The 12,528-nt window shown below is 41.5% G+C and overlaps 1 protein-coding gene across 1 annotated transcript in view; it reads right to left on the minus strand.

Annotated features, from left to right (window-relative positions):
* Positions 1-12,528, minus strand: part of lrp2a (low density lipoprotein receptor-related protein 2a) — a 75,240-nt gene that overhangs the window by 43,109 nt on the left and 19,603 nt on the right. Inside the window, exons 13-29 of the mRNA XM_072685638.1 lie at positions 11,960-12,166; positions 11,026-11,228; positions 10,751-10,891; positions 9,960-10,163; positions 8,582-8,774; positions 7,708-7,833; positions 7,339-7,469; positions 6,934-7,071; positions 6,353-6,634; positions 5,598-5,837; positions 5,400-5,519; positions 4,739-4,855; positions 4,214-4,594; positions 2,132-2,380; positions 1,141-1,352; positions 812-996; positions 47-275 (exon numbers count right to left, since the gene is read on the minus strand). Coding sequence (XP_072541739.1) covers positions 47-275; positions 812-996; positions 1,141-1,352; positions 2,132-2,380; positions 4,214-4,594; positions 4,739-4,855; positions 5,400-5,519; positions 5,598-5,837; positions 6,353-6,634; positions 6,934-7,071; positions 7,339-7,469; positions 7,708-7,833; positions 8,582-8,774; positions 9,960-10,163; positions 10,751-10,891; positions 11,026-11,228; positions 11,960-12,166 — 3,358 coding nt within the window. The remainder of the gene's footprint in view (positions 1-46; positions 276-811; positions 997-1,140; positions 1,353-2,131; positions 2,381-4,213; positions 4,595-4,738; positions 4,856-5,399; positions 5,520-5,597; positions 5,838-6,352; positions 6,635-6,933; positions 7,072-7,338; positions 7,470-7,707; positions 7,834-8,581; positions 8,775-9,959; positions 10,164-10,750; positions 10,892-11,025; positions 11,229-11,959; positions 12,167-12,528) is intronic.

The raw sequence follows: 12,528 nt of genomic DNA on the forward strand, positions 1-12,528 counted from the left end.
GCAGAAACAATTACACATGACTCAATAATGCAGAAGAATGTCTCACCAGATCGCTGGCCAGAACCTGTTTGCGGTTGTTTCCGTTATAATCACAGTAGTCTATGAAATCCAGGTAAGCATCAGCAAAGTAGAGCAGGCTATTGGGATAGTCTATTGTCAGGCCGTTGGGCCAGTACAGCTTGTTGCTGACAATGGTGGTCCTGAGCTTGCCATCCATGCTGGCTTTCTCAATCCGAGGGTTTCGTCCCCAGTCCGTCCAAAACATGAGGTGAACACTGGAAAATAGTTTTCACTCATTCTTATTAAGTGGTATGGAAACACAGGCGAAAAAGAGATTTATTATAGCAGGTTGATCACAAACTAATTTTGACCGTCCAGCAAAAATGCATGTTAAAGGGTTAAATATATTATATTTAATTCTTTCTTTAATTATCATCAATTTCATAATTCTTTATTATGACATATTACAGGGAAACTGTATGTAAATGCTAATCTTAAATATGTCGGTATAGTTGAACTATTGCAGCTGTAGCAGCTGTATTTGCAATAATTACCTACTAAAATTTTGAATCTCCAGCTTTACTTGTTTTTGATTACTTAAAAGTCTTGGTCTTTACTTAAACACAATGTGTTCATGGCTCTATCTTGATCTGGTTTCTCCTCAAAAGGTGACAATAGTAATAATAGTGATTACACAGATAAAAAAAATATGTGTACATTTGTGTAATAATTCCCTATGTAACCATTTTAGCAGCTCTCTAGCTCTATAGGTTCTACAGTGATCAGTGTGTCTATGTTTGATTGGGCTTACCCGTTCCTGGGGTCCAGCACAAGGCCTCTGGGATTGGAGACATTCTGACTAACAAGCACTGTCCTATGAGAACCGTCCAGCTTGGCCACTTCTACAGTCTCCAGAACATAGTCTGTCCAGTACAGGTTTCTACCTACCCAGTCGACAGCAAGACTCTCAGTGACCGTCACACCACTGTCAAAGATCTGCAATTGTTAAGAAAGGCTGTCAGTTTTATGGGTCAATGCAAAACCTGGTCCAATAGCTACTAGATCAAGTCTATGACCATGAATTAAAGCTTTTAAAATTAGACATTTTTTAAAGGTTTTACTGAAACCTAGTCTAATTACCACAGTTCTGTCACTGCCATTCTTATGTGCACTCCATATTCTGTCCTGGGTAGTATCAGACCAGTATACGCGGTCCGTCACCGAGTCAAAATCCACCGCCACAATGTTCCGGCCATCTCGGATAAGAGAGCGCACCACATTCGGCTGCGAGGCGATGTCATCAGATATGATCTGATTACGACTGGCCACCAGCAGAACTGCCTCTCTAGATCCTGTCAGATGGTGAAAAGAAACATTTCTGTGTTACAAGAGCTACAAATCCACCTTTTCAGCATGTCCAATAGTCCGCACTAGACAATGAGTGCAGTCTGTGGACAGCCCCACAGAAGCACAAAAAGGAGCACTGTGGTGGAATAATGTTCCGAAAAAAGGAAGGTATATCAAATGACAACATTTTTTAGCAGGTTATCTCACTGGTGGATGGGTCCATGTCAGTGGCGCAGGTCATAAACAAGCCTTTGTCTGGTTATCAAGGCCTAATTACCCCATGCGAAAGTTTGTGACTGACATATATGTTATTTGCCTTATCTGTAGTAATCCGATCAGAGGGCAGAGAGAAAAAGGCAGCAGCAGAAAAACAGCAGCTCCTCTCACATCACGCAAAGCTCCACTCTACCCATTTCTGTCCTACCATCATCACAAATCACAAACCTACCAGCATGTCTATCTTATTTCTGCTGTGGAGATTCCATACCCAAGAAAGGGCAGACTCAAGGAAATCTGGACATCTGAGAGTCCAGATGTCTCTCTCCATTGCTCTGACTGTCATATACACACACATCCACACTAATTTTTATACAGTGTAAGGATGGAGGTCGGGGGGGTGGATAATATACATTCTACATGTATTATCATTGTTATTTTTACGTAACTACAGGGTCCATTTTGTTGGTCCTGTATGTTAAACCTGTTTTGTGATTTTCCAACAAAGTCAGAAAATATGTACGTAATATGTATAAAACCACACACACACAAACACACATGTTCGCACCTGAGACTTTGCAGGTACGTCCATCTGTCTCAAGAGTGTATCCTTCTTGGCAGTGGCAACGGAAGGAGCCTCTCTCATTGAAACAGTGCTGGCTGCACAGGCCAGGGGGGTCGCACTCGTTTATATCATCACAAGTCTTTGTGTCATTGCTTAGCTCATAGCCCACTAGACATGTGCACTGAGCCCCGAATGGACCCTGGATGCAGCCCTGAGTACAGCCCGCATTGTTGTCCGAACAGCTCTCTTGATCTGAAGAAGGAAGATATGAAAGTGTTCTTGTGTGCATTTTCCTGCATCATCAGTAACTGCAGAACTACTGTAGATCTGGACTACTATTATAGTTATTACATTATTACAGTACTTAACACTAGATATAACACACTGCACTACACAATATTTCAGATTTAATGACACTCTGTCTATAATTGGGCAGTTAGTGAGCACAGTAAGACGGACACTGGGGTAAATCAGTGCTACATGCAGAGGACTGTGGGTGATTGAGGATTTGGCCTACCTGGTAAAGGCTCATCTGAAAGCAGTGGGGTGAGCATGGAAAAGGGAAATCACAGATCACTTTAAAGTTAATTACCAGATCAGAGGCATACATGCATGATTTGAAACATAAGATTTCACATATTAAAGTCTTCATTCAAATCCACATAATATGTACATAGCACAGGTAGGAATGATAGATATTTTCCACAAAAAAGACAATTTATTTCATTATTTAAGAGAAGAAAAATATCACACACATTCACAAAAGAGAACAATAAAGGAACATAAAAACCTACTGAATCATTTTCTTAATTTAATTATCAAGAATCTGATTTAACATTATCAGTTAAAGGTGTCTTAGAATGTATTTTCCCTGGAATATTTGAATAATGAGACTTTGATGTAAGTGACAAACCATGAACCTCAGAACCTCAGTCTTTTCATCTGTTAGGTAACAGTCTTGATTCATTTTATTTAGGCCCTCAAAACATAATAACACTAGGCTTACTAAAGCTGCGACACAGTAAAACACAACAGCATATTCATGAGAACATATGCTATGTTCCATTTACTGCAGAAGTCAGATGTTGGCAAACAGAAGTGCAAATAAACTGTATGATACCTAGCTTTTATTACTGTTGGTGTGCGGTGCGACCATCTTGGATTTTGAACTCGGGGTTGTTGAGGCACTTCAGACTTTCCGAGTAGGAAACCCCACTAATGGGAGCGCTCCAGTTGAAAAAATCCTACTTGGAACTGGGAAAATCCAACATCCTAGTTCAAATATAACTAATAATAAATAGTGCCATTGATACTAGAGGGCAGCTCATCACCTTTTGACTCTAGGCTGCTAGTTATGGAAATATGGGTTGCTACTCAAACCAGGCTGGTGACCTGTGCCAGTGTCGGCAGAAGGGGAGCTTAAACTCAACATGTGACACACGTGAAAGCCAGAAAAAAAAGCAGAGCTAGCTGATTGGCTTTTACCATGTCTGCTCTCCAATGTCCGCTTCCTCCAAAACCAGCTGGACTACCTCAGCTGACTGCTCACTACACATCCAAGAGAAAAGCTCAGATAGAGAAAGCCAAACCCAGGAAAGTGACTGAATGCTAAGTGGGTCCTAGGCGAGAGAGCTAATCTGGTAACAGTCTCTTCAGCTAACTAATCGCAGACAATGCTCAGAGGACACCAAGAGGACAGCAGCACTACTACAATTGGATGGACAATTGGATACATTGTAAAATGCATTCTATGGCACCTTTAACAGAATTTCTTTCGAAAGTCTTAAATCCTGAAAAAAAAAACTGCAGTCTGCTAGCCACTGCTTTCATGAGTGTATTCTAGCACTGACTGCTGTTAATACAGAATTGAAGGCAGAGGGTTGCCTGAAAGTGCTTATTAAAAAGGTATTGTGGGTGATATGGATTAGGATAAAATAATAAATAATGAATTGACCCGAATCTGAAAGTCTTTTCTTCACCCAATCTTTATCTAATTTCTTTACACAGGATTGGGTAAGCTGGTCTTACTGCATGTCAGGGACAATCTCTCCTCAGAGGTCAGAGAACAGAACAGCATTGACTTACTGCAGAGTGGCGACTCATCCGCTCCATTTGGGCAGTCAGGTGTATTATCACACACTCTGCTGAGGTTGACGCACACACTGTGACCGGGACACTGCCACTGCCAGCTGGGGCAGCGGAACGGTGGTGTGGGGCAGTCTCGTTCATCACTACCGTCCCGACAGTCGTTGTCACCATCACACAGCCAGCTGCGGAACACACAGTTTCCATTGTCGCAGCGGAAGAGTGAGGTGGGGCAGGTTCGTGGGGGGCAGGCGTGGTGCTCATCTGAACCATCCTCACAGTCAGGGTGGCCATCACACTCCCACGCTGCAGGTATACAGCTGCCGTCCGACTGGCACTGAAACTCACTCTCATGATGGCACATGCCTGGAGGTCTGGTGGCTACAAGGTCAAAGCCACAGTAGTTAGTTAGTTAAAGACTATTATTTTACACTACATTACTGTGAATTGACAGTATTTTAGGATTAAAATGTTACAACAGCATGTTACCTATAAATTATACGTAAAAGAGAAAGCCCCACTTACGGCAGCCAGTCTCATCGGAGCGATCGTTGCAGTCAGAAACTCCGTCACAGCGGTAGTAGGAGTTGACACACTGGTGTCCATTGGCACACTTGAACTCATAGCCAGTGCAGTTGTAAACTGCACAATAGTAGGGAATTTAAAAAGAAAGGTTAATAAGACACAATCTATAGTATGTAGAGTCTATGGGCTGTATTTAAAGGGCCCACATCATAAACACTCTTTTTTTTTATATAAAAGAAATATACATGGTTCAAAACTCACTCCTTAGTACGTACAGTCCATAAGTAAGGTGTAAAAACATATTTTTGTAATGACACAAAACGCAACACATTAATACTAGTACTATGTGTCCAAATATCTGTTTTAACAGGGCACAATTTAGGGCAGCTAATCAGAACAGAGCTCATTCACACATTTATGCATACTGACACTGAAAGTACAGTAACAAACAAGAATGTCAAATTTGAAGGTATAACGAGAGGTTGGAAAATGGTGCCAAATGAGTTCCAAACCTTCCATAGCCACATTGCTCCATATATAGACAACCATATTTTGCCTATTGACTCTCTAAGAGAACATTTACTACAATTAAATGCATCTGAATTATTGTTCATGATAATAGCTGGTGTAATGTAGAATGGTGCAGTGTAATGACTCTTACCACAGTCTTGCTCATCTGCCCCATCCACACAGTCTCTGTCTCCATCACACACATAGGCCGGGTCAATACAGCGGTGGTCAGGACATTGGAATTGACCTGGGTAGCATGTCCCGAGGGCATCTATTAAACAGAAACACACTGATTAGGAAGGAAAACACTATCACAAGTACCAGATATGAACTTCCACAAGCTACCTACCGCAGTTGGTTTCGTCAGAGCCATCGCCACAGTCATTATCGGTGTCGCAGAGCCAAGTGTGCGGGATGCAGCGGTGGTTGGCACAGCTAAATTGGTCAGCCTGGCATGTGCCAGGGGTCTGAGTAGGACATTCTCTCTCATCACTCCCATCAAAACAGTCATTGTGACCGTCACAGCGCCAGTTCCTGGGCACACAGCGCTGATTGGCACAGGTGAAGGCGGTAGAGGAGCAGGTGCTGTCTGAATGAGTGTAATGAGTGCAGAGAGAGACAATTAATCCAAGAAACAACATTGGCAAATGTAAAACTGCCGCACAATTGACTCAAAAAATTTGTATTATGCTTTGTGATCTATTCCTAGATGTAGAAAGCTGTCAAAAACCATAAATCATTTTTAGACTCATTAATTATTATTATTTTGTGTCACAAACTACCATTTTCAATAAGAAATGAATAGAATGATAAACCTTAACATTAAAAGGTGAAGTCTGGAGAATATTTCTATATTGGACCAACAAACGTGTGAAAAAAAAGACTTTAAAATTTGGTTCTGAAAGTGTGTGCACACTACATATCACAGCGCATCCCACAATACAGCCAGTATGTATACTGATTCTGCTACCTAATTGCAGATTACTTAAAAAGACTCACATATTATTGAATAACAGTTTACTGGACTTTACAGACCGTAGTATTATACTGAATTATACTGTATTCTACAAAAAAAAGGAGAAATATAAAGTGTAAACATATTACTGTTAGCTCCACAGTTGGCTTCATCACTGTTGTCATGGCAGTCGTCCACACCATCGCATCGGTAACTCTGAGGAACGCATTTTCCATTAGAGCAGGAGAAAGAGTTGGAGCCGCACTGCAAAGTAGGGGGCTCATTGGATGGATCCTCAAGGCATGTCTGCTGATTCGGGGCCAACTTCATTCCATACGGGCAGCCACACACACGCTGAGAGTAAGGTGCAGGGAAACAGAAGTGACTGCAGTCTCCATTGGGGTTTGATGGCCTGTTACAGAAGTTCGAACCTGCCGGAGTAAAAGCGGTGGGAAATACAGAACACAAAGGTATAGTTCAATAACTGAACCTCCTATCAAAGCCAGTACATCCAGGCCAAGAACAATGATGAGGCAAGACACTTATGGAACAAGAAAGAAGAAAGTACATCTTATATCTTTTCCTTTATAGTTTGGATGTGATGAGCTTTGCAATGTCGAAACTGTTGCACATCAGTGAAATGGCTGAACAGAAAAAGAGGCAAAGAGAGAAAGAAAGAATGGGAAGGATAGAGGTGGTAGATGAAGCAACAGATGAAAGCACCCCTCACCAATCTGCAAGTCAGCGTTGAAAGACTTGACATGCATAATGTGGCTGATCCCTCGTCGGATAATCACCATCTCTCCACCGTCTGTTTTCCGGACACGGACGATCCCCCCTAGACGCCAGTCAGTGAAGTACGCATAACCTGATACACACACACACACACACACACACTCGTATTTATCAAATCTGACCCCAGATTCTTTACCTGTTTCATACTGAGATAGGAGTCTCTAAAATTAAAAGGCTGCAAAACACAGAATTCCACTGGTTATGGAAGAATGTTAAAATTCATGATGAAATTACATGATGAAATATTACAAATATTGTGATGTAAATCAATTAATTTTATTAAAGCATAGTGCTACTATTTCATACACACATGACAATGATCAGGAAAACTATGACTCACCCCCAAAAATAGTAAGTCCAAATGGATGGGATATCTGTGTAATCCGGTCCAATGACAATCTGTTCTGGCCATCAAAAGTGCTATGCTCAATCTTATCAAAGAAGGCATCAACCCAATACAGACGCATGGAACTGAAGAAAAAAAGACGTGAAGAGTGAAAGGTGGCTTAAAAAAAGTGTGCAGAAGAGCATATCACAAAACATCTTTAAAAAGTGTCTTTAAGGGCCTATAGAGTCAGATAGCAGGTGTTAATTTCTGAATTAACTAGCAGTATGTTTTAATCTGCTGTTATTGGCATTAGGTGTCTGAATGATGCACTGTAATGTTGTATTTCTGTGAGTCATGAGAGGTGTTGGGATGTTGGCTCACCTCCAGTCGATAGCGAGGCCATTAGGCCAGCCAAGAGTGGTGTTTACAATTGACTGAGCATGTGACCCATCACACCAGGACCGCATAATCTTTGCTGGACGGTACCAGTCAGTCCAGAAAATGAATCTAACAAAAACACATATACATACATGCAAACATGAACATTTTCCACTTTGCACCCCACTTTTCCATTGCTTTACCCCTCCACCCACCCACCCAACCCTGTAATCTGTCTGCAGGGATGCTTTTCAAAACTTGACCAGGTTTTTATTTATAAACTAAGAGGTATCGACAGTTTATCCAAGAACTCTGCTGGGTTCTCTTTCTTAAGCCAAGTTCTTAGCAGGCACTACAATACCAGCCTTCATGCAGCACTAATCTAGCCTCTTGGGCCCGGAGGCCTTATGACTTTGAAGCTATTGGAAATGTCCCACTAGCAGTGCATAAAGAGTCCCTTTATCTGCTCCGGGTTCAAAGTAGGAACAATCTATGAATGGGTGGGCACCTCCTGCATTATGGTAGGTGTGACTGGATACAAGTGCCCAGATTGCTAACGCTTTTTCACTGCCTTAGGGAAACAGAGAGCCGAGGTGAAAGTGAGGCCCCCTGAGCCTTGTTCCTGGCTCAGACCTGCTCACTGAATTGTGTTTTCAGTTGACATTTGAACATGGCTGTGATTTCTCACCCAAGTTCACAACCTTTCTTTTCTCATGGACATTGCTGAAAGGGCCCGCTTGACACTGAAGCTCGGTATTACAATTACACAAATTGCAATCCATTCAAAATAATACAAACATTAAATAATAGAGTCAAACAGATCATTCAGCCATCTTCACACCAGCCACTAACCCCACTCTGATTCTTTTGAACTCACCCCACCACTGGGTGCACAACTATAGATCTGGGGTTGTTCAGGTTGCGCACGATGGCTCTTCTGGACTTGTCTGCCACTTTCATGACTGATATACTCCTGTAACGGGGGTCTGTCCAGTACAGGTTTTTTGATATCCAGTCATAAGCCAGGTCCTCAACACCTTCCACCCGATTGGCTGCAAGTATCTCCCTCTCTGTCGGGATCAAAGAGGACACTTATGCACAATAGTTGTCAAGAGACTGCAAAATCATATGTGATTAGTATATGCAGCATATTTATAAGCAACATTAGTTAGAGTTAGTCAGTCTTTAAAACGGCAAAATCTAAGCAATGTTTGATTTGAAAAGGAAATGATTGGCTTTGCTTGGCTTCACTCTCCCCTCCCCCACAATGCACTAAACGCAGTGGACCCCCTAAGCCCTGTATTAACTCACATGATCACATGCTACAGCTCTGTTCACAAGTGATACTGGAGATGCAAGCAACAGTAAAACCTCTTATAATACGTGATAATGACTAAAATTAGCCAGCAGTGATGTAAGGGGTCCTAGAATGTCAAACTGTGACATATCCTGACATAGCTGAAAAACTAGAGTTTGGAATATGGCAAACCATGAACCTCACTGAACACTGTTGTGTTCTCTTTAAAAAGCAAAAACAATGTAAGTAAAACGGAGCTGGAATAAGGCTCAATTCCAAAAACTTTCAAACTGTTACATAACAGTCTTGACTTCCCCCAGAAGTCCCAGAACTTACATACACTCAGCCCACTAGCTGGGTGTATGTAAAACTAGGCTAACTAAAGCAAGAACCAATGCTGTTATCCACCCCCCTTGGCATGTGGAGTGGCTAAAAGCTAACACTTGGCAACTGAAGCAAGAACCAATGCTGCTATCCGGAACCCTCAAGCATTTGGAACGTCTAAAGGCTAACACCAGGCGGACAAATCAAGGGCTGATGCTGTTTTCTGGTACATTGAAACCTTTGGAGTGGTTAAAAATCTACAGCCTAGCCTAGTGGCGACAATCTCTTCAGCTAGCTAGTCACACACTGTGCTAACTGGACACTGAGAGGACCCAGAGAGGACAGCGACACTATATGGCAAGAATCATGAACAATTACCAATAAGTTAGTTTCAGTAGTTTAATACTGATTTCAGGTCTTGATACTGTTCTCAGCTATTTTATCACCATAATCAAAGTCACATTCAAGACTAAAATACGCAATGACATATCAATGTTTCAGGCGACTGCAAACTGTGCAACAAAAAGGTTAGGTAATAAAATGAAATCTGCCAGGCTGCCAGAAAATATCAGTAGCCATATCTTATCTTGCATTCTTAATCCTCAAAAAGGGTGATGTATTGCTGTTCTCTTACCTGTTCCATCCACTTTCTGTTTGTAAATAATGTCCTTGGCCGTGTCTGAAAAAAAGATTGAATTGTCTTCTGCGCTGAAGTCCACTCCAACAAAGTACGACGGGGTGCCAGTGACAGGCAGAATGATGTCCTCCTGAGAGGAGAGGTTAAAGGGGATTCCTCTCACTGCCAGCTGACTGGAGAAGAGCAGGAACTGCCTCACAGCTTTAAGAGAAGGCACATAGCAATGCATGAAAGGCGGTATTAATAGAAATATTCATTTAATTAATGTGTTTATTACTATATTTTTACTTGTCTCTCTTTACATTGTAAAGGACACTTTTTCATAAGACACATAAGACAGCAAATGAAAACAACATAAGCAAACAACGCAAACACAAAGCCCTGCCGGGAAAAAAACTGCCTGGCCAGCTCAAGCAGGTCATGATGCTTAAGCTGGTTGACCAGCATGACTATCTTGAACGAACTGGCTAACCTTCTTTACCAAACTAGTCAACCAGTATGACCAGCTTGATGACCAGCATTGTGTATTTTCAACTGAAAGACCAGCTTTTCAACCACCTCGACTATCAAAAACCCTCTTAGACCATCTAAAGCTGGATTTTTCAGCAGGGAGTAATCACAAATAAAACACAAGAGCTATAATATAAACCGTACAAGGGTTCCCATGACATTTATTCCAGCCTTGGCCATGCAATTCAAGTCAGTGAACATGCATTTGTTTATTGTTATATGGTGGAAACCATTCAGTGTGCAGTGAAATGGAAAATGGCATTTATTTACTCTCTTACCCACACATCTCTTGCCATCAGGGTGCAGATCATAACCCATGCGACACCTGCAGCGGTATCCCAAACCACCATTATCCGTCCTGTGACTTAACACACAGATTTGCTCACAGCCTCCCCGGTCCATTCCGCATGGATTACTTACTGTCAACCAAACACACACAGCAAAGATCATACATACTACTAACACATCTTCATATATTATACTAACTAATACTAACATATTCTGCAGCATACCAGCTAAATCCACAGTTGAGAGACAATACTAATTGGCGTACCGTAGGGCTGCCTGAAGGCATGAACCACAGCCACACCATGTGGAGTCTGACTTGTTGAATAGAGCACTTGTGGGCTGCTGTCACTGAACTTGTTGGCTTTCATGACGGCCATCTTGGTCCAGTCAGTGTAGTACACAGAGTGTTCAAAGAGACTGATGCCAAAGGGGTGAGGGATCACTGAGCCTCCATGCACAACTGTTTTCCTTTAAAGCAATAAGACAATGGCTTGATTTATTTAACAGTCAGTAGCTGGTTACTAAACATGCCAGCTATTATGATTTACTGTGGTCTTTTGTTAGATCCTGCTAAAACCTCAGGCATGAAAAAAGACTTGATTATTCAGACCCAATTACTATACTACACATCCAAAAGGATTCAGGCACAATTTATCATGAATATTTCTTTGGCTCTAAACCAGCAGATTCAATTCATTATGTAATTTAATAAATTCTTGTCCATTTTACATAAAACTATTTATTTAATAGAAACATTCCTTTAATTATTGTTGTTAATTTGTAAGTGAATCTACCTTTCTGCTTTATTTTTGAGTGAATGAGGACCTCAAGAGTGTTCTCTACAGAGATGATGCACCATAAAATACCTTTTTAATGGTAGAGCTTTAGTGGTGTTTGTGATCCATACCCAATAATTCAACAAAAGCACCTTGCTTCATTAATACTCTTGTGGCTGAATGCAATCAAAGCAATGTTCTAACATCTAATGTAATGCCTTCCCAGCACAATAGTGGCTGTTACTGCAGCATAGAGAGGATGCATTCCCTACTAATTCTCTTGATTTAGAAAGCAATGTTGGATGAGCAGGTGTCTACAAACTTTCGGACATAGAGTGGATCCAGAAACAATGGCTAAACCCAGTGTATATTGTTAGCTGTAGACCAGAAGAGGATCTTCGTATGGAAAATCTGTTATCATACCTGTGTAGACCATCGTATGTGGCGGTTTCTATGTAATCATAGCGGCTGTCCACCCAGTACACCCTCTTGGCATCAATGTCCAATGTGATCCCAGCAGGCCAGCCCAGTTTGGATCTAATAATACCATAGCGATTGGTGCCATCCATGTAGGCCCTCTCCAGACCAGGCTCCCCATTCAGAGTGTCCCAGTCGGAGAAGAAAAGATACCTAAACCGGAATATAAGAGCCATATACAGTAAACTAATAATCTAATAAACACATTACAGTACAAAAAGAACCCTTTGACCCAAGCCTTGGGCTTTGGATGTAAATCTTTCCTGAAAAAATGCATTATGGGATAGGGTCCAAGTCCCTGGACACTAGCTGTACTTTACCTTTCATTTTTTAAGGAGTCACTTTACTGATAAACCCAAGACATTGCATTTGAAATGAACACTTTCATCAAAAGCACTGCAGTTGTGTACATTAATTGTCACTTCCTAATATAGCAGGATCCGTCTGGCCTTGAGTCCATATTGGGTTTCAGTGCATCTCCTATTTTCCTATTACTTCCAGCTAATCCTTTACAG

Source organism: Salminus brasiliensis, chromosome 8 (genome assembly GCF_030463535.1).
Source record: "Salminus brasiliensis chromosome 8, fSalBra1.hap2, whole genome shotgun sequence".
Classification (NCBI taxonomy): Eukaryota; Metazoa; Chordata; class Actinopteri; order Characiformes; family Bryconidae; genus Salminus; species Salminus brasiliensis.